General features: G+C 41.0%; 1 protein-coding gene across 5 annotated transcripts; it reads left to right on the top strand.

Annotated features, from left to right (window-relative positions):
• Positions 1-1356: 1356 nt before the first annotated feature.
• LOC105691130 (sodium/potassium/calcium exchanger Nckx30C) lies at positions 1357-23739 on the top strand. Of its 5 annotated transcripts, none has more exons than XM_025746171.2 (8): positions 1357-1583; positions 2501-3466; positions 7987-8010; positions 13185-13494; positions 17448-17725; positions 19217-19352; positions 19576-19828; positions 20194-23739. In XM_025746171.2, exons 2-8 carry the CDS (start codon positions 2573-2575, stop codon positions 20432-20434), a joined length of 2136 nt encoding a protein of 711 aa, XP_025601956.2. In that variant the 5' UTR covers positions 1357-1583; positions 2501-2572; the 3' UTR covers positions 20435-23739. The 5 variants fall into 5 exon arrangements, with proteins under 5 accessions (XP_025601956.2, XP_048513871.1, XP_020710950.2 ...); XM_048657914.1 differs by having other exon boundaries at positions 1358-1583; positions 1717-3466; XM_020855291.2 differs by lacking the exon at positions 1357-1583 and having other exon boundaries at positions 1606-3466; positions 13188-13494.
• Positions 23740-25526: the final 1787 nt, after the last annotated feature.

Raw genomic sequence — 25526 nt, 5'->3', positions numbered from 1 at the left:
TATATATAAAGTACTTATTCCTCTTTCCTTTCCACTTCCTATTGTTCGTTTTTTGTGTATTTTTTCTTTATATTTATTTCTTTTATTTCTTTTATTTCCCACCACCCACCCCGTCCCTCTCAATCATCGCTAACAATAAAACGAGATCAAAAAAGAAATTTTTTTTCTTCTCGGGGGCAGACCTATGCGACGTGGAACCTCCGCCGCCCCTGCAACCCCCCCCCCCCCCCCCCCCCCCCCCGGTTGGCCAGGTTTGCGGCCCCCGCGAAGCGCCCTTTTTTCCTCTCCGATTCCCACCCCCTCCCCCGCCGCGTACACCGCTCGCATTCGTACTCCGGGACCACCCTTGCGTCGGCACAGCGTGTCGCAGCGTCGGAATACCCGGTCCGACCTCATCGGCGCGCGCCTCATTCCTAGCTTACCCGCGGACTCGAAACCTCCCCCAAATACACCCGAACTCCCGACACCCCTTCCCCCCCCCCCCCCCCCCCCCCCCATACGCCGTTCTACAGAATTCGCGAAGAACGCACCACCACAGCCAACGCCATCCGCCGTACCCCTGGCGCATACGGGGTGACCCGGTTTCCTGCAGAGGTCCATCGGGACAACCCTACCCGCCGCCTCGTTCCTCGCACGCTCCCGACACCCCCTACCCACCCCCTCGCCCCCCTTTTTTTTGTCCTCTCTATACGTAACCCTACGTACCCCTGTGACAAAAAGGCGCATCTTTTATTGTTGGGGGAAAATTAAATATAAATTTCTGCACTTTGAAGATACGATAGAGAGTGACTTCGGTTTTTTTGTGTTCTACTTTTTCTTTATTGCTCCTAGTTTTTTGTTTTTTCGAGGACCGACCATACGTTTTATTGTCCATATTTCCGAGTGTCCGGAACGGGGTGGGTTTTTTTTTTTTTTTTCAGGTATGATAAATCTCAGGTTTATCAACCTTTCGTTTCTTCGTATCCCTGTTACTTGATTTATTCATCTCACTAATTGGAACCCCCCCCGTTAAAAAGAGTAGGAAATGATAAAAAAAAAAAACGAAAAACAAACGTTTTTTTTCTACTTTTTTTTTCCAAACCCCTGGGTATGGAGAATTTTCGTTTCAACCCCCGAAAATCTCACCTCGGATTAATTCATCGGAATCTCTTCAAGTTACACAGTTACGCGTACGTGTGCGTGCGTGTACAGAGTCCCGTTTTTACCTCGTGATCTGATGGGTTTCAGGAGGGAAGGGGGGAGGGGGATTCGAGTGGATAACCCCGCTAATCTTATTGGTAAGAAACACCCGGTACATGACCGCGCGCGTTACACGTTAGCTAACCGAAGCTAGTCCAGTGTTGGATGGATATCGAACGAGAGAGGCGCCGTTGAGGAGGGCGGTGCGCCCGCGCGTTTTGGTTTTCCCACATTCGGGGGTTTGGTTATAAACGTCGAGTAGCTACGGAGAGTTCCGAGTACGACGGGGGTGTTTTAGGGGTGCCTCTGAGGGCGCTGCGAGGGGCTACAGGGTTGTTCCTCCAGTGTGCAGCGGGCGGGCATCGCGGCGGTCGCGCCGTTCTGCTGCCTCCTGCTATTTAAACGTATACATGTAGACACGCATATATATATATATTATACACATATATATATATATATATATATACACACACATCATAAATATATTAATATATTATACATACCTTATTATAACTATACCGTCGTTATTGTTATTAGTATAACATAGAGGAAGACGCACACATGAAACGTTCGGTACCTCCAACGAACCACCGTAAAAAAAGAGAACGTTAAAAAGCAGATTATTCATCGCAGATAAATGACCAGCGTAGAACATCGAATCGGATATTACATGCGGTAGTTTTCGTCGGTGATGATAGAAAGGAGAGAAAAATAAAACAAATAAATAAATAAACGGAAAAACCGATCGTCTGAATATAGCTACAACGATTTGTAACGACCATCGCATTCGTAATCATCGTCATCTTCGTTGCCGTTGTCACGAAATAGTTGATAGAAGAGGAAATAAAAAGTCATTCCATATAAAAACTATTAAGCGACTGAGCGAATGATATACGATCGGCGGAGGCAAATACTGTCCGCAAAATCAATTTCGCAGAAACTTGTTATATACTTCTTAAGGGTGGTCGTTTGAAGGAAAAAAAAAAAATATTTAGTGCGAGGAGGTAAGGGTGGTAAAAAAAAAAAAACGAAAGAAACCAGTGCGTGATAAAAGAATTATAAAACGAACGAATCAAAAAAAAAACAACAAAAAAGGAAAAAGGAACGAGGTGCCTGTTCTGGGTTGGAGAGAGTACGGGGGAGGGGGTGGGTTGTCGTGTGTGTGTGTGTGCGAGTGTGCGTGTGCGTGTGCGTTTGCATGTGTGGGGCTGCAGGTTGAAAACTATATAAAAAGGGGGTTGAGGAGGAGCACCGGGAAAGATCGACGACGGTTCACGATATAGGGGGATGCAATAAGAGATTAGGTTTTAAAATGTTGAAGATGATTCGGCGAGTGACGAGGATTACCGGGACATGACGATCAGGCCCTGAGGGTTGGCCCCCGTTTTCGACTATGGCGACGGCGAAGGGATATTATTCAAAAAACGGGTCGAAATGGCTGTGGGTGTCGAACGTAATGGTAGTCGTGCTACTGTTCGCGTTAATGGGAGGGTCGGACGGCCACCGTCCGGCACCCAGCAATCCCGTCCATCTCCAGAACACGCCGTCGACGACGTTGTCAACTGGAATACAACAGGGTGGGGGAAGTGGAGGAAACGCCGCCGGTGGATCGGGTGGAATTTCGGGGTTGAACGACACCGTGCTCCACCATCATCATCATTCGAAAGTTGCCGGCGGTAACGAGACCATTATGGAAGAAAAGGCACCGCTATTCCCGACAGACATATTCAGCCTCGAGGAGAGGCGGCGCGGAGCCGTTATCCTTCACATACTTGGGGTGGTTTACATGTTCGTAGCATTGGCGATAGTATGCGACGAGTTTTTCGTACCATCGTTGGACGTTATTATAGAAAAACTTGAAATAGCCGACGACGTTGCCGGGGCAACGTTCATGGCTGCCGGTGGATCGGCACCCGAATTGTTCACATCGATTATAGGGGTGTTCGTGTCGTTCGACGACGTCGGTATCGGCACTATCGTAGGTTCGGCCGTTTTTAACATATTGTTCGTTATCGGTATGTGCGCTCTATTCTCAAGAACTGTACTCACCCTCACGTGGTGGCCGCTATTCCGGGACTGCACGTTTTACAGTGCGAGTCTCATCACCCTGATTTACTTCTTTCGCGACAACTACATTCACTGGTGGGAGGCACTGGTACTGTTCGGTTTCTACTTAGCCTACGTCAGCTTCATGAAGTGGAATCAACCCATGGAGAAATTAGTGAAGAGGATACTTTACAGGAACAAGGTCACCAGGGTCAGGTCTACGGATCAGCTCATGCCCTTGGTAAGTCTCCTGGTCGTAGAACAAATTAGACAATAGATTCTCGGTTTCACCGATCGAATAGTTTTTCCAAAATTATTCGAGCGTTCCGCGGGGATTCCGTGGAACCGAAAATCCACGAGACGAAGTACCTATTTTTCGTAGACTCCGAAAAAAGAGAAAAAAATGAAAAATGTATCACAGGATAGCGAAATTGGGTGGTTGTAGCATTCCGATGAGTTTTTCGAAATTTTCCCATCACCAATTATAATCGAATCGAATTAACGATCGGAAAAAGTAAATCGGTCGATCGGCCTTCCATGTGACCCTGATTGTGGTACACCCTCAAGGGTTTTTATATCAGGCGATGAAAATATCGACAAGCTTGAACAAAAAGCGAGATGTGAGGTTGATGAAAAAATAGGTGACAACGACATCGACATCGACATCGACGATATCGTATCCTCCGGTGTCTAATTATCGAATGAAAAACAAAACAAAAAAAAAAAAAAAAAAAGAAAAAACCGTGAAAGATTAACAAAAAATGGAGAATCGTTCTTTCTCGGGTGTCATGAAAGACGTGTATTGCACATCCAGGCATAGGAGGATATCATGTACGTGCGCAGTGACACGTGACAATAACGAAGCGGAGCGTTCGTAGATATAAAAACCGTGCACAGTTAAAGGGTCGCACGTTCGATTTCAGATGTTAAACTCACGTATTAATGCGTCGAGAAATTATTGAATATAAGGAACACGAGCGTCTGTGTGTGAGTGTGTGTGTGTGTAAAAAGGATAACGTCGGATGATGTGGTTCGCGGGGCGATATCGAACGAAGTATTAGAATTTATGTGATCAGAAAACCCCCCGAATCGTACGAAAATTTCGATTTCATCCTTCGCTCCTTCATCTTTTTCGCGTACGTTCATTTTTCATATCAGAATTCATTTTTACGTCTACCAACGACTCGTCTTTCTTGCGTATCGACGGGGTGGTAAAAAAAGTAGCTTTTTCCATCGATCGATTATCTCGAAGTAATATCGAGTCCCTGCACCGTTACTCGCAATGAATCCGCGCTTCCGTTATTCTCTGGAATATATACATATACGTATGTACTTATTATATAAAATTTTACGTAACATACGAAGTCGTTGCAGTCCCGCAGTATTTGAAAAAAAAAACATCCATCGTCATTGCCAAGTACAATTTTTGTCATTTTTACTCGCTGAAATGACCTCCTCCACTTTTGAGATTTCCTCGGCCCCGACCTCCGGCCTTTTTTTTTTTTTTTCATCGCACTAGCAAACTTCGCATGCTTAGGCTGGTACAATTGGAGTCGGGGAAACCTTCTACCCTCCCTCCCTCCCTCCCTCGCTCCCTACCTCCCTCTCTCTTACTTTATTGTTAGTTTCCTCAAACCAATTTTATCGGAAGTCACGTTTTTCACGTACACACACACACACACACACACATACGTATATACCTATACCGCCGTGAACGTACTACACGCTCGTCTCGGCGGACGGGTTATACGGTAGGTAGGTATACGCTGGAGAATTTCTTCTTCGTTGTATTTTTTTTTTTCCTTCTTTTTTTTTTTGTTCTTCCCATTTTTATTTTTTGGTCCTATTGGCGGTGCTGTTCGCAGTCCGGAATGCAGTGACCCTCGACGCTCTTCACGTACTACTCTACGCGCCGCCTCCTCACCACCTGCATTTCTACTCCGTAGTGGGTTCGCGGGTAGGTTTGTAGGTTGGTAGGTGGATAGGTAGGTAGGTAGGTAGGTAGGTAGGTAGGTAGATAGGTAGGTAGGCAGCCACTACCACTAACCACCCTTATATATCGATCCGCGGATGAGGTCGAGCCAGAGGCGGACGACCACCAACCCGAGGCAACATCCACTCCACGGTGTTATAATTCGACTTCTTCAATCCGACTAACTAAGAAGAATAAGAATGAGAATTGAGCGAGAAATAGAGAAAAAAAAACGAAGAGGAGTGTCGGCAAGAAGCGAAGGAATTCCCGTCCAATTTTCTTTTCCATTTTTTCCTTCCCTCCGTCGAATCGCCTCCCTCGGATTTCCCGTCGATAGGAATTTTCAAATTTGTTTTTTTTCCAAAATCGACGGCACGAACATAGAAATTATCGCTTTTGTCTTTCGCACTTGTGTCAATGCGATCGCCCCGCACCCAGCCTCGATTACTTGTTTCACGTAGCCGCACAGCCTGCGATCGAAGATGCACGTGTAGAAAACGCCAGCTAATACAATTCCCCGGTAATTATATGCCCTACAGAAGAGACAATACGACAATAATGCTGACACGCTTGTTGTCGCGTTCGCTCTTTCCTTTTCCCCCCCCCGGTTTACCCCGGACACCGCGGGTGGTTGCGGGCCACTCGACTCTCCCTCCCATCTCTTCGCCGTTCTAATACTCGACATCGCGGCCCATTGTCTTTATTACAATTGCGTCAAATCGCTCGAGGGGGTGTGCAACCGTTGGTTGGTTAACTCGGTAGTCGGTCGCGTCTTCGCCCAACGTATCTTACACGTCGACATTTCCACGGTATCGTTGCACAGGTACACGCGCGCGATGTATCGCTTCGACTCGATTTACCTTACGCCACGACGTCCCCAGCCCCCAGCCCCCGCCGAACTCCAAACCCGACCCCGTTTCACCCACAATTCAGTCTGCGTTACAGTCAAAGTCAAAGTCGCTCTCTAAAAGTCTTCGAGTCGCGCGCTTCGATCGCGAGAAAAACTTCACTCCCCCCCCCCCCCCCCCGAACCCCCGTAGAAGAGGGCTTTAGATTTTGTAGTCAAAGTTGCCGCGACGCTGGAATTGTTTTTTTTTTTCCTTATCGTTCTTATCTGTCTGACGTGAGATTATAATTGCACGGCAAACGACACGCGGAAAAACGAATGAAAATCTTATAATTTAATGTGAAAAAAAAAAAAAAAAAAAAAAAGCGACATGCCTGCAGGAAGATTTGTGTGTAGTCTGAATGTTAATGAGGTTGGACGAAGTTTGCGAGATAGAGGGATAAAGGGGCAAGGGGTCGCGTCGTAAAGAAGGTGGTTGAGTTAATAATCCAGTAGCACATACATAATATATACGTATGCAAATTAAGTATTTTATGTATACATACGTACATATATATATATATATATATATATACATACGTACACGTCATATACGCGAGCGGATACATGGCTGTAATAAATGACGAGAGTAGAATTATATTATACACACACCGCGATGTCCTGTGTACATACATTTGTATATACCCGTGTGCGCGCGTGTGCGGGTGTGTGTGTGTGTGCGTGTATATTTATTAAAATAAAAGCAAGGGTGAGCAATGCTGCAGCATGAGAGAGCGGCTGGGGTATAATAGGCGCGGGGTAATTTAGGGTAAGGAAGGCAAAGGTTATCGAACGTTGGATCAAAGCAGAGCTTTCATTTCTCAAGATGGCGTCCTTTGATAAACCAAAAACCCGGAGCGTTTGTACCTGACTCCCTTGTAAATTAGTTATCATGAATTACGGGTACGTAAGCTGACCCCCTGTCCCTCCGCCACCTTACCCCCACCCCCACCCCCCCCTCCTCCCTCACGTTACTCAACTCTGTTTAACTAACATCATTGTCCCCCGCGCACAGTCGTAGATACAACAATTGGATATGTATTACTGGATCTACTGTAAACACGTGCGAATAGCCGATAACACCCCGATGTATAAGGAAGGGATGGAAAAGAAACGCGACAAAATACAAGGATGATTTCGGGAGAATTTTTCCCTCGGGATATATGGATTTGATATACATGTATATTATATATGTATATATTGCATTAATTGGTTTGTTTTTTTGTTTCGTTTTGGTTTTTATTGAAAATATTATTGCGTTCGATGTTACACGTGTGTTTGTCGTGATGATTACATGATTGAGTGATCACATATATATATATATATATATAAATATATACTTGCATAGTAATCGCAAAGCTTGTCGACATTTTCGGCCACACCATGCACAATATACCACATGACAATGTAAATTTGTATCATCATCTTCATCATCGTAATCGATTATCTTGCATATGTATATATGGCATACAATTTAGCGATTTTTGTTTCGCGGTACACATAATTTATACGGGGGGTCGGTTTATCGTACGTCTCGTCGCTCGACGAGGAGTCGAGATTATGAAAAAAAAAAAATTATTCTTTTTTTTTTATTCTCGAAGAAAAGAGAGAAAATAATGTTTTTTTTTTTTTTGGCACAAACCGACCCCGCGCACTTAACATTGAAAAATCGAGCTCACGTCACATGTGGTAATTTTTGGAAAGTTCGGAGTCCTCGACAAGACCGTGGGAAAAACGAGGATGACAAAAAAAAAAAATTGTTCGAAAGTTGAACGCGAAGTGAGAACGAAATAAATTACACCGCGTATGTCGGTATTGACGTATGTGCACATGTGTAAATTATACTTGAACCTATACATGTCGAATGTACTTTTTGTAACTGGGTGTAATTTCTTGCTTGCAGCACCAGACCGCCGCCCAGGCATTGGTGAGTCAGCATGCCCTCGTCTTATTATTTTGTATCATCGTCATCAATTACACCCACCCCACCGACAACCAACACCAAATTTTAATCAATATCGACCCTCCGCTACCTTCGTCCCTCATACCGAGCCGCGCCAAGAACGAAAAATAAAAAAAAAAACAGCAAAAAACGAACGAAAATAATAGAAAGAGAAAAACTCCCCGATAAACCCTAAGCGCGTCGTGGGCTCAAAAATTTATTTATGCGTCGCATTATACATATACGATTTACATATTACATGTATATTTTATGTATACCTATATGTTGTATATGTACATGTATACGGGTTTAATACAGCTATTTGTTCCATGTACAATATTATCAACATTTATATGCTTGGGTGTGAGTTTTTCTCTCTCTCTCTCTCTCTCTCTCTCTCTCTGTTTTTCTCTCTTTCACTTCATTCACATTTTTTGCTTATGGCGTTGTATTGGGGGTTTTTAACTTTTGCTGCTACTTTTTTGCATTTTTTTTTTTTTTTTCTCCACTCGTTTCATCTCATCGCAAAAAGTATAGCGCGACATATTTTAATTTCGATACAGAAGTTCTCTCCACAATACGATGTCTAGTTTTTTTTCTTTGTTTTTTTTTTTTTTTTTCGTTTTTTCGAATCCTCCCATTTTTTTTGACGCAGTTATTACCCTCCCACGCTCATTGTCGCACAGCACTTTACGCAGTCGGCCGATTTACGTAGGTTTTTTTTACTACTCGCTCGGTATACCTACCACCCGTCAGATGCAAAAGTCTATCCCGGTACGACGTGTTCTCGTGTACGTGTGCGAGGGTATTTCTTTCACCTGAATGTGTAAGTATAGTCTACACGGAAGGTAAATTGTAAAGATGTCGCCGCGCGAGTGTGTAGCGCCTACTGTGCGAAGGTAAGAATTATATACATATACATATATGTATGTATACGTACAACGTTGAGACGCGAGGGAATTTTTAATTACACGAATTGCGCTCCGCTTTTTCTTACACTACACCTCCTCGTTGTAGTCCTGCTGGCGCTGAACGTACGTACGCTTGTACCTGTGTGTACAGAGTCGCATCGGTGTGCACGTATGGGTATTTGCACGACGATGTATTTTTGCGCGTAAGTTGTACACGGGTTGTGTGCGCGCCTTACACGCGAACTGCGAGGCGTAACAAAAAAAACAAAAGAAGCATTTTCAAAACCTTGCGTTTTATTTTTTCGAAGCAAAGGAGCCGGTGGATACACGAGAAATTCAACGCCCGTTTCAGAGTTTACGAGCTCGAACGTTTGCGCGACGAAATTATTCTATCGTTCGTCCGTGTGTGTGTGTGTGTGTGTGTAGCTGCGAAGGCCGTCGTCTCATCGGTGTTACCGTATCGCTTAAAAAACTGGAAAAATTTTGGTCAAGGCTAAACTCCGTGTAAATGATTTCGTATAGATTCCCGAATAATGAAGGGCGATGTTGTCTCAGCTGCCACAAATTGCATTTTCTGACGGGGGGGCCGTTGGAATTCCCCCCTAGGTATACCATAGTTTCGAAACTTTATTCATTCTTCGCTAGATTTTGGAAAAATAATTATGACAGAAGAATCGGAAAGTTGAAAGAACGTGGAATATAGTCACATTTTATACGGGTTTTCATAATTGCACATTTAACGAATAAAGAATAAGAATTGCGCGCGCTCGCTCGCGATGCACCCGTGTATACGTACGATAGGGAAGTTCAGACAGATTTTCTAAAATATAAATCCCTCTGAGCTGCAGCCCTTATATTGTAAGTCCTGAACGGGATTTGTCGCGCTGCAGAGTTTTGTACCCATCCACGGGGCGCTTTAAGCGGCTTATAGCGTTAGACTGCACGCTCAATTTCCCACCTAACCACCCCCGCGACGCTGATCCGCTTCCCGTCCATCCCCTTTTCTCGCGTTTTATCTATTGCAAATATTTCAATACCCTTTACACCCGTAATGCATTTCTTATCGTCGTCGTCGTCGTATTCTTATCGACCAGTTCGTTGATATCCCAAACGAACCGATTTTCATTCCAACCGAATGCACGTTTCCCTTCGACCTTCGAACGGGGGAGGCGGAAGTTTTCAACGCTCAATTTGAGCGACAACAAAAAAAAAAAACTGAAATGGTCACTACGTATAACTACACGTATTCGGTTGGACTTTTTTTTCTCTTTCAAAATCGCCTTCTTCGATTTGGATGAAAAAAAAAAAAAAGACAGATCCGAATTTCTTCGAACGTGGTGCATATGACATGAATAACATTGGTATCGTTACGCGTACGCCCATCCTCTATTGTGATTAGGTAATAATATTCGGTTGTATGGAATCACCGGCTCACTCCCTTCGGAGATTATTCGAGCGATTCGTACAGCTGGGTTGAGTCGGCCGCTCATTTCGCTTCGATTTGGTTTGTCGAGAAATCGGTTGCAACGGTGATAACGAATCGCTGAATGGACTATACACGTGTAATACAATACCTCAGAATACCGTGGCCTGAGCATCGCGTCACGGTTACCAAATGGAAGACTGAAAACGGTTTCAATTACCATTCAACTCTAACAATTGTTGAATTGCGGGGATTCGGTGCGCGGAATTACCGGAGACAGGTAGACGTATGTATTTGATATTTATTCGATCTGGAAGGACACGTGATGTTACACGAATTCACGATATGCACAAAAGACGTGTCTCCAAGGTCGCGAACCGCGCACGTGACGATACCTCTACCCGTTTCTCCATAGCCGTGAAAATCTTCGGGAATTGTCGCGTTCTACGTAAACCTTAAGTGAGAAAAAAGAGAGAATCGATCCAGAAAAGTAGATGCCTCGCTCCTTCTCCTTATTTTTTTTTTTTATAATTTTATTCTTTCCTCTTTTCCTCTTTTCCTCTTCTCTCACCGCTGCGGGTCGTTCGGGCGCAGACGATGTGCCTTGTGCCCCGATTTTACATACGCTGTACAATTTTTTCAACGAAGAGTGCGGATGTGTTGCACTCGAGTCGACCCAGAAATGTTGTACTCTTCCGCGTTTATAGCCGCTGCGCCTATCCGACGACAAAGCTGAAAAATTTCATCCGACTCGAACGATACGACGGGTTTCCGAGGATATTAAAGACGACGCGAACCTCGTCCGTCCTGGAACCGGGAAGGTCTGAGAAAAAAAAAAAAACGAAAAAAACGAAAAAAATGAAATCCGCCGGACGGTCGATTCGCACCACTCTCGCCACTCGAAACTTTCCGCTCTTATTACCCGCACCACGGATAATGTGAAAATATTTCATCACCGAGATTTACACGAGTCTCGGTGTATTCCGTTCGTTTCTTAGCCGGGTATATTGTTTCCTCCCTGTTACAGTATTTTCGCCTTGGTAATCGCATCGCGTCTGAGTTTCAACGCAGAATTAACCTCGCGCACGTCGAGTAGTAGCAATTATGAAAAAGTGTCGCTACGGATGACGAGGTGTCAACGTTACGTCACTAATTAAGAGAGTCGTTCGTTATATACCTCGAATAACGATGTAAATATTAATTAAAAACAATGATAAGAACGTTGATAGAATTACAGAGGAAGCGGGAAGATTTTTTTATTCACGTGGAACACTCTCTTTGAATTATTACTCGTCATTCAGGGTTTTGCGAATGCGATACGCAAACGCGAACGAACGAACGAATGTCCAAAAATGAGGAGCACCAAAAATGGCGATTCGAACGTCGGGATTGAATGGTTTTGCGGAGGGAGCGAAAATTGAATACACGTATCTGTATAAAGTACAGTTTGAACGACCGCATATACGATTCTCCGACAATCGTGACTCTAAAAACTGAAAATTCTTCAACTGTGATCAAGCCAATTTTTCAACGGTATCAGATATACCTGTACGATTTTATTGCAATTTCTATTTCCCGTCTCCGTATCGTGTAATCTTTTTTTAGCCAAGAAGTTGCGAGCGACGTAGCGTAGTTTGAAATTGTAGAAAACCTTATGAATTAGTAATTCGCTAACTCGTCCGTCTTACTTTGAATACCTACCGCACTTCCTCGTTTAGAAGTTGCAAAATGAAAAAAGCGTCTCGATCACCTTATTAGCCCCGTAAACTAGTTTCACGATAATCGAAGCTCAGCCGCGAAATGTTCTATTGATACTTTTTTTTTTTTTCACGCTTGGGGGGTACTACTCGAGCGTTAAGAGAAACTTGAATTTTTGAAAATTTTCACGCCGCCTTCGAACAACGGATTAAAATCGCTGAGTGGAGGTGAAGCGCGCTTCACGGTCGCCATATTGGGGCTCCTCTCTCACGCGCTTCGTTATTCTGACATAACTGGGCATTGATGCGATACCTGAGGGGCGGTAGGGGGTGCCCAATCGATTAATAATTCGTTATTCGCGTAATACACTCTTGAGATTGACCCATATATTCACGATCGCACGAGGGTCTTCTTACACACCTGAAACTACAAATTGACTCCGCGAGCAGATTCGTCGACCTACATACTCGCAGATGTCGTCGGGTTCGGCTGCCACCGATATACATATATATATAATATACATACATATAACGATATACCCGTCAGGCCTATGGCGGAAGGCTCGGGGAAAGCCACTGCAGATTAATTCTTCAATTTCACTACATTCTGTGCGACTGCACTGCTATCGACGTTCTATTTTTAATAAAAAAAAAAAAAAGAAAAAAAAAGAAATCAAACCGCAGTAGTAATATTTTAATCGAGGTCACGTGTCTTCGCCCTCCCCCTCCCCGCGCGCTCTCCGGTAATACCACCCACAACCATGAAATCGCTTATCCGATCTGACACAGCGTTTCCCGCAGAACTTGGCTCGAACCGCAGCTGCCCCGATTTTGGCTCACCCTCAGATTATCCACCTCGATCATCGACGTCGAAACCCCCCCGTTTCATATAAATACCGAACGATCTTCCCCCCCCCCCCCCCCCCCCCCATCCCCCATTTTTTCCCACCGTTCGTCAAATCAAAGTTCACATTCAGCCTTCGAATTCGAACATCATTGCAAACTCGAATAGCGCGTGGAAAGAAAGTCAAAACTATAAACCCCTAAATCCTCAATTCATTTAAGTATAAGATCCCTTAGTCAGGCGCCGCTTCTCAACACTTGTTTTTTCCGCTGATTTTGTTTCAGCAGCATCCCAACGCGACGAACAGCAGCGAGACGAGCGTCGGCGGTGTTTCGGGTGCGTGCGGAAGCAGCGGAGTACCGGTTGGCGTCGGGGAAGCCGCCGGTGGTACGAACAGCAGGGGCGGCAGCAGCAGCGGTCAAGGTGCCGACGGAGGTACGACGGGGACGCATCACGGTACGGGCGGTGGTTCGCAAACGTCTTCCAATACCGGAGGATACACGACACGCGAAAGCCACGCTAAATTTCGTCACGGTTTGCTACAGCTGATGATCCACACGATCGATCCACTCCACGACGGTCAGTCCCGCACCGGTATATCTGAAACACTCTATCACTCTCGCTTGCCGCTTGGTATATACTTGAAGGAGTTGTCATTATTATTCGCTCGAGTTAACCGAGCTGATTTTTTCGACATTTCGTTACACCCCTGTCCCCTTTGCCGCTTGCGCTTCCGACCTCGCAGCGACGTGTGACGATCGAAATCGTTCGTGGAACGAAGTCACGTGGAGGAAAGATTTTCGAACGATTTCAAAATGAGGATGAAATATAAAAATCGGAGCAATTCAATCGCGAGTTTAACAGCGGATGGTAAAATTAATCGCCGTTAACGTTATACGTCGTAATAGAAATCGGGGAATAATGTAAGATATTGCATGGGTGTCGGGGGTTTTGAGAATCGTGCGCAGTCGATCGAATTTATCCGTTACATTTCCAATGTCCGATCAGTTCCACGTCGAGCCGGGCTTGAGGACGGGTTGAGCTTTGCCTTTGGCATGCCTCGAACGGCCGTTTTAGAATATCTTCGGGTATAACTGGATCCCCCCGCCCCCCCCCTGAAAAGGAGACACGCGAGCGTTTCCTTATTATTTATTGCCCCGAATAGGTAAAACCGGGGCGGCCATCTCGGAAAAATATTTCTTTCCTCTGTGCTATCCCCTTCCGCCGGTGATACGGAAAAATTTCTTTTCTCTCCGATCAGACTCACCGTCTATTTTAATCCGGATATTTATTTCCGGGCTTTGTATTTACGCCACGTGGAAGATACAAGTCGTAATAAAGGTAAAGAATGAGAAGCGAACGAAAAAATTCACAAATTGAATAAAATAAAATAAAAGCGCGACAGCGAGGATACGACACCGGCAATTTTAACCCCCTACTACATAAACCCGCGAACGTATATAATACGTATATATATATATGTGGGTTATAATCTATCTATACGTATAACCTCGGAGCTCTTTCCAATTTCTACTTGAAAGTTGGAGAGCACTTTATAGCTGACACTATAATATAACGCGATATTACTGCAGGCTTTGCAAATTACATATTTCTAAAGAATAATGTTTACAAGCGAGATTATATTTAATTTTACACTTCCGTTTCGCTCGGTTACCAATTTTTATCCACAACACGTACGTGTACCTATATTGATTTTGTCATTTTTTTCTTATTCCTAAAAAACCTAATGAAGCTTTTCAGCTGAATTTATTAAGAATCGTCCCTATCGCGTTGATGAAAAAAACAAAAAAAAACAAAAAAAAAAGAAAAAAAGAATCGCTTGTCACCTAATTTCGCTGCAGTAGTTCCGAAACGTTTTCGGCCGCTCTTTGAATATCGCACGGAAAATCGTAGCGTACGTAAATTCCGGCGCGTACAAGGGTTCGTGATTAGCGTTGGGCCCCGGAGCGTGATCATCTCATCTCGATCAGGAACGATCTCGTCACAATCATCCCCTGGGCTGCTCTCCGGATTCCTTCGCTGGAGTTTTTTTTATTCGCCTCAAGGCTATCCGTTTGCCGTCGTTTCGTTACTAATCCGGTGACAGGGTTTTTCTTTCGCGAAGATTATTCACCTCTGTCCGAACGTAATAAGGCCGCCACCTCCGCCGGCCGCCATGTTCAATCTTATCGCTACGGGGTGATCGTCGCCGCGACGCCGAAGGTGACCCGGGCCATCGTCATCGCCGTTACCACCCCTTACAACCCCTCTTCGGTAGTACAACCGACGAAACATGAAATCGAATCGAATAAAATGAAGTAGAGAGAGAGGGAAGAAAGAAAATTAAACTCGTTTTGTTTCTTAGCGGTACGAGACGACGACGACGATGACGCTCCTCGAGTCCGTTGTCGTTTCCAATCGACTGAACCGAACAACGGTGATACGGAGAGAGAGAGAGAGAGAGAGAGAGATATATGTCGATAGTATAATTTTATAACTTGGGAAGTCGAGCGCCGAGAAAAGAAGCCCTTCGGCATTTTAATTTAACTTCCGCAAAGCTGTTTTACGATTTCGCTTCCGCTAATGGTGTATATAGAATAAAAAACGTAGAACGATATCCGCCGCTCGTACATATATGTAGAGAAAAATGTACGGGGAAAAAATTGAAAATTGTGAAAATAAAAAATAAAACTAAAAGAAAACGAAATAACGAAGACGAGAAACCATAGATATCGCGTCGCGTATGTAACATATACCTATGTATATAAGGGACTCGAAGAATGTGACAGATCATGATTCCGCGAGGCTGCATCTGCTTTTTAAATGCATGCATGCATGAATGCACGGCATTAGGTATATGCATGTATGTATGTAAGTACATTTTGTGCACACATGTGTACGTATTGTACGTACGCCTTCGCATACCTATGTACGGTCGGGTGTATATGTATATACCATATAGTCGGGTATTCGAGTACCTCTCACGGAGAGTACACGATCATCGGTCTGCTTCTGCACTGCACAGCCTCGGACCCCCTGCACATGCAACCGCCAGTCAGCAAAACTGTGTCGAACACTGCTTTACAGCCGTGACCTAGAAAACCAACGACGCATTGATCGCCGACGCGGCAAATCTCTCGGTCGCCCCGCGCGAATTTTCGAATAATAAAACTTCTCCGCGGCCAGCCTTGCGCTTGATAATTATTTTTCATTCATTTTCTTTCCCTTTTCCTTTTTTTTTTTTTTTTTTTTTTTTTCTCTCTATTTCATCGTCTCAGGACCAGACGATACGTTTCACTTTTTTATTTCACCCCCGTCGATCGATCGACCGATCGCTCCCGATCAATTTTTTCTCCCACGTCTCCCTCAACAGATTCTTCGTAACATACACAATGAGCGCATAATGAGTATCTGTAAGTATGCGCAGGGTATAAAGTTTTGGTTTGATTTTTTTTTGGGTTCGAGAATTTTGTTTGGTTTTCGACGTCGAAGGATAGCGCGGAGGGGGCGAGGGGGAGGACGGTGTTCGCGATCGAACTTGCCGGCTTAATTGGCGTAGTTCTGCTGCACCTTACGCCCTCCCTCTTCTCCAGCGGCCTACCTGCCCCCCCCCCCTACCTGCCCCCCGTGCCCCCCCCCCCCCCCCCCCCCGATTCTCCCCGCAAGCTTTCCAGTTCTTGTAACGACTGTGTGTATTCGATGTATAACATACATAGGTATGCATGCATATAAGGTGCTCCCGCAACTCTCAACTTAACTTTCAACCCCAAAGTCCTTCCCCCCCCCCCCCCCCCCCTCGCCTCCCTTCACTCAAACAACCCACCGCCCTTACTTCGTACTCGTGTGTATAGCGAATACAAGTTTAAAAGCACAAGGCACACGACAGCCAACGAACGAACGAACGAACGAACGAACGATAGGGTCGATATTTTATAGTTATTATTCTACGTGTGCGCGATGTACATATGTTATATATATATATACATATGTGTGGATTCGTACGTGTGTGTGCCGCCTGTACAGAGATTTGTATTTGATTTGAATTTTTTTTTTTTTTTTTCTTGGTTTTTGTATACCTACTCGCGCGTGCAAACATTTGAAAATATATTCCAGATGTATAATTCACGTTCGGGAATGCTTGTGCTTTTGCAAAGCTTTATTTATTTTCACCTCATTTATTTCATAGATGCTCGATGAATCAATTTCTCATATTACGTAAGTCAATATCACATGTAGTAGTAACGTACGAACTTGCTTTACATTGATATGGGTTACGGTGCATGCGATACACATTTAACTAATATGTATATTTACGTGGTATAGGTATACATATTACACACATATACCTGTATCGAATAAGTAAAAATTCATGGAAGAGTAGAAGAAAATTTTGTAGAAAAAAAAAAAACTGTTTAGGTACGTAATACGTATATAACATACATTATATATAGTATAATTGACGTTTTTGTTTTTCGAAAATTCAATTGATTTTTCTATGTTCGTTTTGACGATGATTGTTATCATTGAATTATGACACCCGTGTATAGGTAAGGTCGACGAAAAAGCAACGCAATTGCACGCGATAGCGTCGCTGAAAGTTCTATTGGACGCGACTAGACCTCAAAATGGCGCGGCTACGTCAACGGCTGCTCATTATTCCGGCTCAAGTGCATCCAAGGAAACTACATTACAGCTTCAACAGGGATCACAGGGGACTACGACGACCACGATGACAACGACAACTACCGCCGGGACCACAACCGGGATCCAAGAACTTCCGAACGGGGGTATTTCCGCGTCAGGACTCGACGCCGGACTCGAGTCGGTGAGTTCAATTTCAAATTTTATCCGCACGGATCCGGCGAATCTATCCGTGAAAATTTCATGGATTTCAGATACAGAAATAAAATTGCGGATCGTTAGTAACGACTGACTCGATGTATCGTCGATATATCGTTGGAGAAAATATTTCTCTGGAAAATGAAGCGAAATCGAAAGAAAAAAAAAAAAAAAAAGAAGCTGAAAATAATCCGGGGAAGGGAAAAAATTCATTTTGGCAAAGTACGACATTTTATTCAAGACCTTTGTAAAAGTATCCATATGTATATCTAACAGCAGATATACGTATATACGTAGTGTATGCTAATATAAAATTCTACAAAGGAAAAATGATTTTTTTTCATCTAGTTCTATCATATACCAGGTAGTATGTATATTTTTCTTTTTCATCTTGGCCTACGATGGTTTTCTTATGTATAAAATACAAAAGTAGTCAGTGGCAGCAGCCAGCAATGGGGTCGAGAGGCGGCGGTAGAAAAGGGGGTTTTTCACTCGAGGGACGAACCGGGAAATAATAGAAAAAGGAAAGAGACGAAACAGAAATAGGGGAAAGAAAAAAAAAAATCTAGAAACAAAGAAATCGGAAAATGGAAGCGACGCGGAGAGTGGAGTTGGACCCGGGTGGTATGATCATCGATTGCCGAAAATTGGGTATCGTTTGAAGCTCTTCCCTGGATATTAGCTCCGAATGGTGAACGAGTAGCGGCCACTCGTAGATCGTAGATATATTTCTCCGGATACCGACCCGCCCCTCATTCAAAGACGGTGTTGCACCAGCGGAAACGCCAAAGTGCATCATATCATGTTGTGGTGCAGCAATTCCGTGAGCGTTACAAACGTTCCCTTACCTATCGTACACACATATATATATATATATCTAGGATGCAGCCTAGCTGCATTCAACGAAAAAAGCTTTGTCTCAAATGAAAAGAGTACCGGCTATAGGTATATACGGTACACCTAGGATATACATATATATATATGTATACAGATGCCGCGCATAGCCCGAGAGGGGTGGAGACGCTGATATGCAGATATATAGCGGTACATAAACCTTGTATATATATATATATATGTGTACATATACACAAGTAAACACCGAGCGTAGACTACGAGCTGTTACGTAGGATGTAGTATTCCATTTTCAAAAGACGTGCGAACTCAGACCCAAGCTGAGAACCTGAAATGTTGTACTATAGATAATACATTAACCCACATAATAATACGCGAATGTAGGTCGATGCCGACCAACCACCGATCATAACCGACTGACTGATATTATTGACTGACAGAGAAGTTGAATATCCGATGGGTGAGCCGATAATGTGTAATGAGTCGGCAACTTTTGTTCGGATTTTATTTCACTTCGCGTACGATACATTTGCCGTGTAATAATTTTTTCCTTTCCGATTCGGTTTATGTATATTTTTATTTTTTTTTATATTTTTACGATTGTTTTTTCTGTTTTTTTTTTCAGGGTGACGAGGACGAGCCACCGGAAGCTCTGGACATGGGATGGCCGAGCAATAACCGGAAAAGGCTAACTTACATCCTGGTTGCGCCTATACTGTTTCCGTTGTGGTTGACACTGCCGGACACCCGCACACCCAGAGGTCGGAATGAAAATACAAAAAGCAAATCTAGAATTAATTCGCCAACAGTTTCTTTCAATCTTTTAACTTTCTCAACTAGAAGAGACGAGGGAAAAGAACGTAAACTTTTTCGAAACAACAGATACCACGGGGGTGTCGTGGAAAGGAGCAAAAAATCAAAAGAAAATCAGAACGGTATCCGCTGACGAGTGATTATCAATGATCGGAAAATTACTTATTCCAGGTAAGAAGTTCTTCGCGGTGACCTTCATCGGTTCAATATTCTGGATCGCCGCGTACTCTTACCTGATGGTATGGTGGGCGAACGTAGCGGGTGACACGGTACGAATACCACCGGAAGTTATGGGTTTAACATTCCTGGCCGCTGGTACCAGCATTCCCGATCTCATAACCAGCGTCATAGTTGCCAGAAAGGGATTCGGGGATATGGCCGTATCCAGTTCCGTTGGCAGCAATATTTTCGACGTCACTGTCGGGTAAGCCAATCCCGCCTAGTACTATCATAGCCCAAAAATCGGTCAACCGATTAGCATTTTGCCGTCGCCTTATATCGGGACCAAAAACCGTACCGGGTGTTCGGAAACCGATGGCGGGGCGAAGAGAAACTTCGCATAATTTCGTATCTCGTTTGTTTGTTGTTTTTTTTTTTTTTTTTTTTTTATTTTGCCCTTGATTATCGACGGCGTCTCGGGTGATCGTTTCGAACACCCCGTACGGTGAAACTTGTGCAAGAGCATGTGCGCTTGTTAATTATTGAAATCACGTGTATATTTATCCGATTTTTTTTTTTTTTTCTGTCTCCTTTCTTTTATTCGTTTCAACGATAATTGCGACAACGAAGACTTCCGGTGCCGTGGCTGCTGTACGGTTTGATATACGGTAAACCGGTCGAGGTGAATTCAGTCGGCATGGTGTGCAGCATAGCGATCCTATTCTGCATGCTCTTATTCGTTATAATGAGCATCGCCTGTTTCCGTTGGAAAATGAACAAAGGTCTCGGTTTCACGATGTTCCTCTTGTACTTCGTGTTCGTCGCCGTATCACTGATGTTCGAATACGAGATACTCGTCTGTCCCGCATAAAAAAAAATTTTCATACAACACAACCACGAGAAGATGACGAACAATCGACTTGGCAAAAGTTGACGATAGGAGAACGTCGATCTAGCTCAAGGATATGGAGTATCCGCAGGATATCAACCTACCGGATCGACCTTATGTTATTACATTATATATCATTATACGCTGCATATGTTCGAAAAAAAGCGTATGTAAATATTGTAAAAACCAGAACAAAGAAAAAAAAAAAAAAAAACAGAACAAAACAAAACAAAACAAACAATCCAAACACGTATAATTATTAAAAATTTTGAGATTAGGTTGAATGCCCTCACGTCCGTACACACCTATTTCAACTAGAATTTAAAATCCGTGGACAGATGTATGGATGCGAGCCACAGGAGAGAGCGAGAAAGAAGAGAATGGAGACTGAAATATGGAAAATGAAGAGAGAGAGAGAGAGAGAGAGGGAGAGAGAGAGAGAAAAGGGTGAGCGAGAAATGGAGAGAAAAGTGGCGCTCCGAACCACCCTTGTGCAGGTATCGATTTGGCGCGGCTCGGTTCTCTGTGGCCGTTGGGTGGTTCGATCGCAAGGAGTTCCCTCAACCGAGATAGAGGGAAAGAGGGAGAGAGAGAGAGAGAGAGAGAGAGGGAAGAGAAAGAAAGGAAACAAGAGCAGAGACGGAGAGAGAGGGTGAGAAAGAAGGATAGGGTGTAATGGCGAACTGCGGGGCGCAACCGCAAGTTTAACCTTGAATCGTAACAGACCCCGTGCACGTTGCGACGGTAGGCACCCTTCCCCCTACTCCTATTCAGAAAGACTAATTATAGATATATCTTTTATCGAAACACAATTAACGTTGTAATTGATTCATTATTTATATAACATTCGGTTAATTCAAATTTCATTATGCAATTCCTCTCCGGCGTCCAACCGTGTTTCTTTTTTCTTTGAAAATTCTCTCTCCAATCTTTATCCCTGTAAGGGTTGTACGGAATTAAGAAAAGAAAATAAAAAACAAATGAGAACAAACTGATAAACCAAAACATAAATATAGTACAAATTAGTACTATATGTAGAATATGTATAAAGTACCATTTGATGTTATTGATTTTCTTGTAATTATTGATAATTGAAAAACGGAAGAGGAGAAAACAAAAATCCAAAAAAACAATATCATGTGATAATTCGTTTTATCCTATTCTACGTTGTTGTTGTTCTTGCTTCTTGTTATTACGATTATCATTGTAATTTTTCTTTCGCATTGTTTTGAAAAAGAATTGGCTCAAAATTGAGAAGCATGAAAAAAATATTGTATATTTATTATCAAAATTACGTCCAAACTGAGGAGGTTGGCGCTCCGCAGAGAATTGAATGATTGATGAAATCGAAGGGTAAAAGAACAGATGAATAAAATAATTTAGAAGGTCGGAAAATAAAGTAAACCACAACGATAAAATCAATTTTTCGGAAGAAATATAGTCCGACTCGTTCAGGTTTCATACACTCATTTGCAATACCTACTCATTATAACGGTCAAAATGATGTCCCAAAAACATCAACTGAAGGTCATCAATATTGAAAAACCTGATTGCGAAAATGCAGAGTGATAAATAGATAAATAAATGAATGAATGGATAAATAAATTAATGAATTTATAAACAAATATATAAGTTATTAAATGAATAAATGAACGAATAATATGATATCCACGGAATATTCTGCGACCGATAATAAATAATAATTATACACTCGTAAAATTTGAGGCTAGGTGAAAAAATTATTGAATCGTTGCATACAGTTATATGCCAATTGCAAATTATATCTATAACCACGTAATACATGATATTGTTGATAAAAGTAATCATATTAATAATTATAATATTATATCTGTACGATGTTCAACGCAGATTTATTATTTATAATCAATAGTTAACGATGACCTGAAAAGTTTAGCGAGCGGATAATTAATTGTACAAAAAAACGATGAACGGAAAATAATCAATAAAAATCACTGCACAAAACATAAAAAAAAAATCAGACTAACACGAGAGAATAATAAAAAAAAATCCAATTAACGAGTGACAATGAAAACATGTTACATTAATGATAATCACCGTCGCACACGCGTTACGTGGTTGTAACGAGAATATTGATAACAATAACGATAACAACAACAAGAATAATCATAATAATAATAATAAAATTAATAATAATAAAATTGATAGAAAGCCCAAAAAACGAAACGAAAAATAAAAGCATACACCTACACGAATGACTTATGGGTTCAATACACATATATAATTATTGATACATTGTTAGGTAGTGTATAATTAATACGCGTTACAAAAAAAAATTATTAATAACAAAAAATGAACGGAAAAGAATCTATTGAATAATCGTTTTATCGATCGTTGTTATAAATATAACGAAATTGAAGAAAAAAAACTGAAAAAAAAACAAATTACAAAAACAAAATTGAATAACAATTATTAGAGTGTAGAAATTTTTATTACAAAGAATAACAATACGCATTAATATTAAACGTAAGATAATGTAAGATACGAAAGAAAAGAGGAGAAAAAAAATCAAGCAAAAAATTTATAACTATTCGATATATGTATATACATATGTACTATATCAATCGAAGTGCTGTGTATATTGTTAATTTTGAATATTATTTATTTAACATGAGGATAATAATGATAATAATAAAATCAATAATATTGGTAATAACAACAACAACAACAACAACAATAAAAAAACCGCATGAATGAATCACAATAATTCTAGACGAATAATATTCTACTATTGTATAAGATTGTTACTATCGATTATACGAATATCGATCAAATAATAACGTAGATACGTTAATGATAATGATGATGATAATAATATAAGAACAATGATCGAAAAGATAAATAGTTGATATAATTATTCGTAGTGAAATAAAGTAAAAACCTATATGCCTAGACGCGGCCTAGCTTTCTTTCTTAAACAAATTATATACATACATACTTACATACATATATACATGTACAAAAATATTTACATGTATAGAAAAAAGAGAAAACAATGCAAAAAAAACTAAAAAAAAAAAAAAAAAACTAAAAAAAGACAGAAAAAAGAATAAATAAATGAATTGATTGATTGAAAAAAAAAAAAAAATCATTAAGAGTAAGCGAATACGACCATAATTAAATATACTATATCATTATATGAACGCGTATACCTACTATTGAAAAATTGAATGGAAAAAATTAGAAGGAAGAAAACGTATGGCGCAGATGAAAATGATATAGCTACCGTAGCGAATGAAAGTATAACATGAAGATTTAATAATTGATAATTCAAACGAGGTACGTAAAACATTCGATATTATAATGAAAATAGCAGATAGAAACAAGAAAAACGAAACAACAAAACAATAGAATTGAAAACAACGATCGAAAACTGATGATGAAAAATATAACGAAACGGAAAAACCATGAAAAAAAAAATTTATAACACTCGACAAAACGAAATAAATGGAGTTGATTTGAATATTTTTTGCATTCTTTTTGTTTGTTCATGCGAAAGATATACACGCAATATAACTGTCATATACACTGCTGATATCGATATCAATTACAGGTACCGCTCATGATATTGTTGTTATTGGTTTGATTGTTTAACTCGTAATCTTATTATTGAATATTCCTATGTATAGCAAATTTCATGTAGATATATACAATATTATTATGTACAGTGTACAATTCTTAATATTATTATTATGGTTATGATTATTATTGTTATGCAATTAGTGGATAAATACGTAAACACGTATATTTATCGTTGTTATTTAGTTAGTTTATTTTGTATAAATAAGAAGAGTTTTGAAAAAAAAAAAGTTGAGAGAATGTGTCTGAATTATTATCTATACATGTAATAAAAAATAACGGCAACAACAATAACAATAATGATAATGATGATAACAATAATTAATGATATCATTAATAATAATAATTCATGTAATCATAAAAATAACAGTAAAAAATACTAACGACGAGGAGAAATAATAGTAGCATCTTGTGCGCGTAGTAACGTAAAAAGAGAGAGAAAAAAATTATTAACAAATATCGATAATAATAATCACAGAAATACCAAAAATTATGTATGTAGGTTTATCTATATGCGATATTAATCATTACCTAATAATAATTAAAATATATTCATATAGTACCTACCTATATACATTATGTAAAATTTAGAGAGATGCACAATACGATCTTCCCGATGTGTCGCGATCACGAATATATTAATACCATATACCATAGTAAATTTATAGATATGTTCATAGGATTAAATATCTATTTCAATTCGAAAAACGTTGAAAAAATTTTAAAAAGAAAAAAAAATTTACGATAGAAATAAAAGAATAAAAACAGAAAAATCATTAAGAAACGAACAAATTAAATAAATGAATCGATAAAATAAAGTATACATACGCTATATACATAGATTATTATCTACACCTATACGTAGGTTTGTATTCAATTATATATACATATGATATAGAATCGCATTTTGACGAAAAAGAGAGGAAAAGATGAATTGATGAAACAAAAAACTTTACAAAATTTGAATGAATAATTGATTGAACAAAAGAAGAAAAAAATTAAAATAAATTCGAAATTCTTACACCATTTGTATAAGAATTTGATATGTTATTAAAGCCTAGATTAATTGTCATCGTTATCATTATTGTCATTGTCATCCGACTCGTTAGATTTGAAAACACGAGAAAAAAAGAATGTAGGAGAAACTTTGAAACTAATTTTTGTCAACGATATTCGTTGTTGCTTGTTTCATTCGTCATTTGAACAGATCACTTACCCGCAACAAATGAAATTCAATCAAATTTCGTCACAGATGCGATCCACTATTTTCTTATTTTCTTTTCCTTCTTTTTGAATGTCATATTTTCGGTTGTTCTGCGGATGAATTGCTCATTTCTAATGTACGAAATTGGTAATAAAATTGCCGGAGAAGAAGGAATAAAGAATCAATTAGTGAGAATAAAGTCGTTGATTTTATAATAATTTCCGAAAATGTTGCTATCATTTTTATCTCGGC

Source organism: Athalia rosae, chromosome 7 (assembly GCF_917208135.1).
Source record: "Athalia rosae chromosome 7, iyAthRosa1.1, whole genome shotgun sequence".
In the NCBI taxonomy this organism is placed as follows: domain Eukaryota; kingdom Metazoa; phylum Arthropoda; class Insecta; order Hymenoptera; family Athaliidae; genus Athalia; species Athalia rosae.
This window is presented reverse-complemented; position numbering and strand designations above follow the sequence as displayed.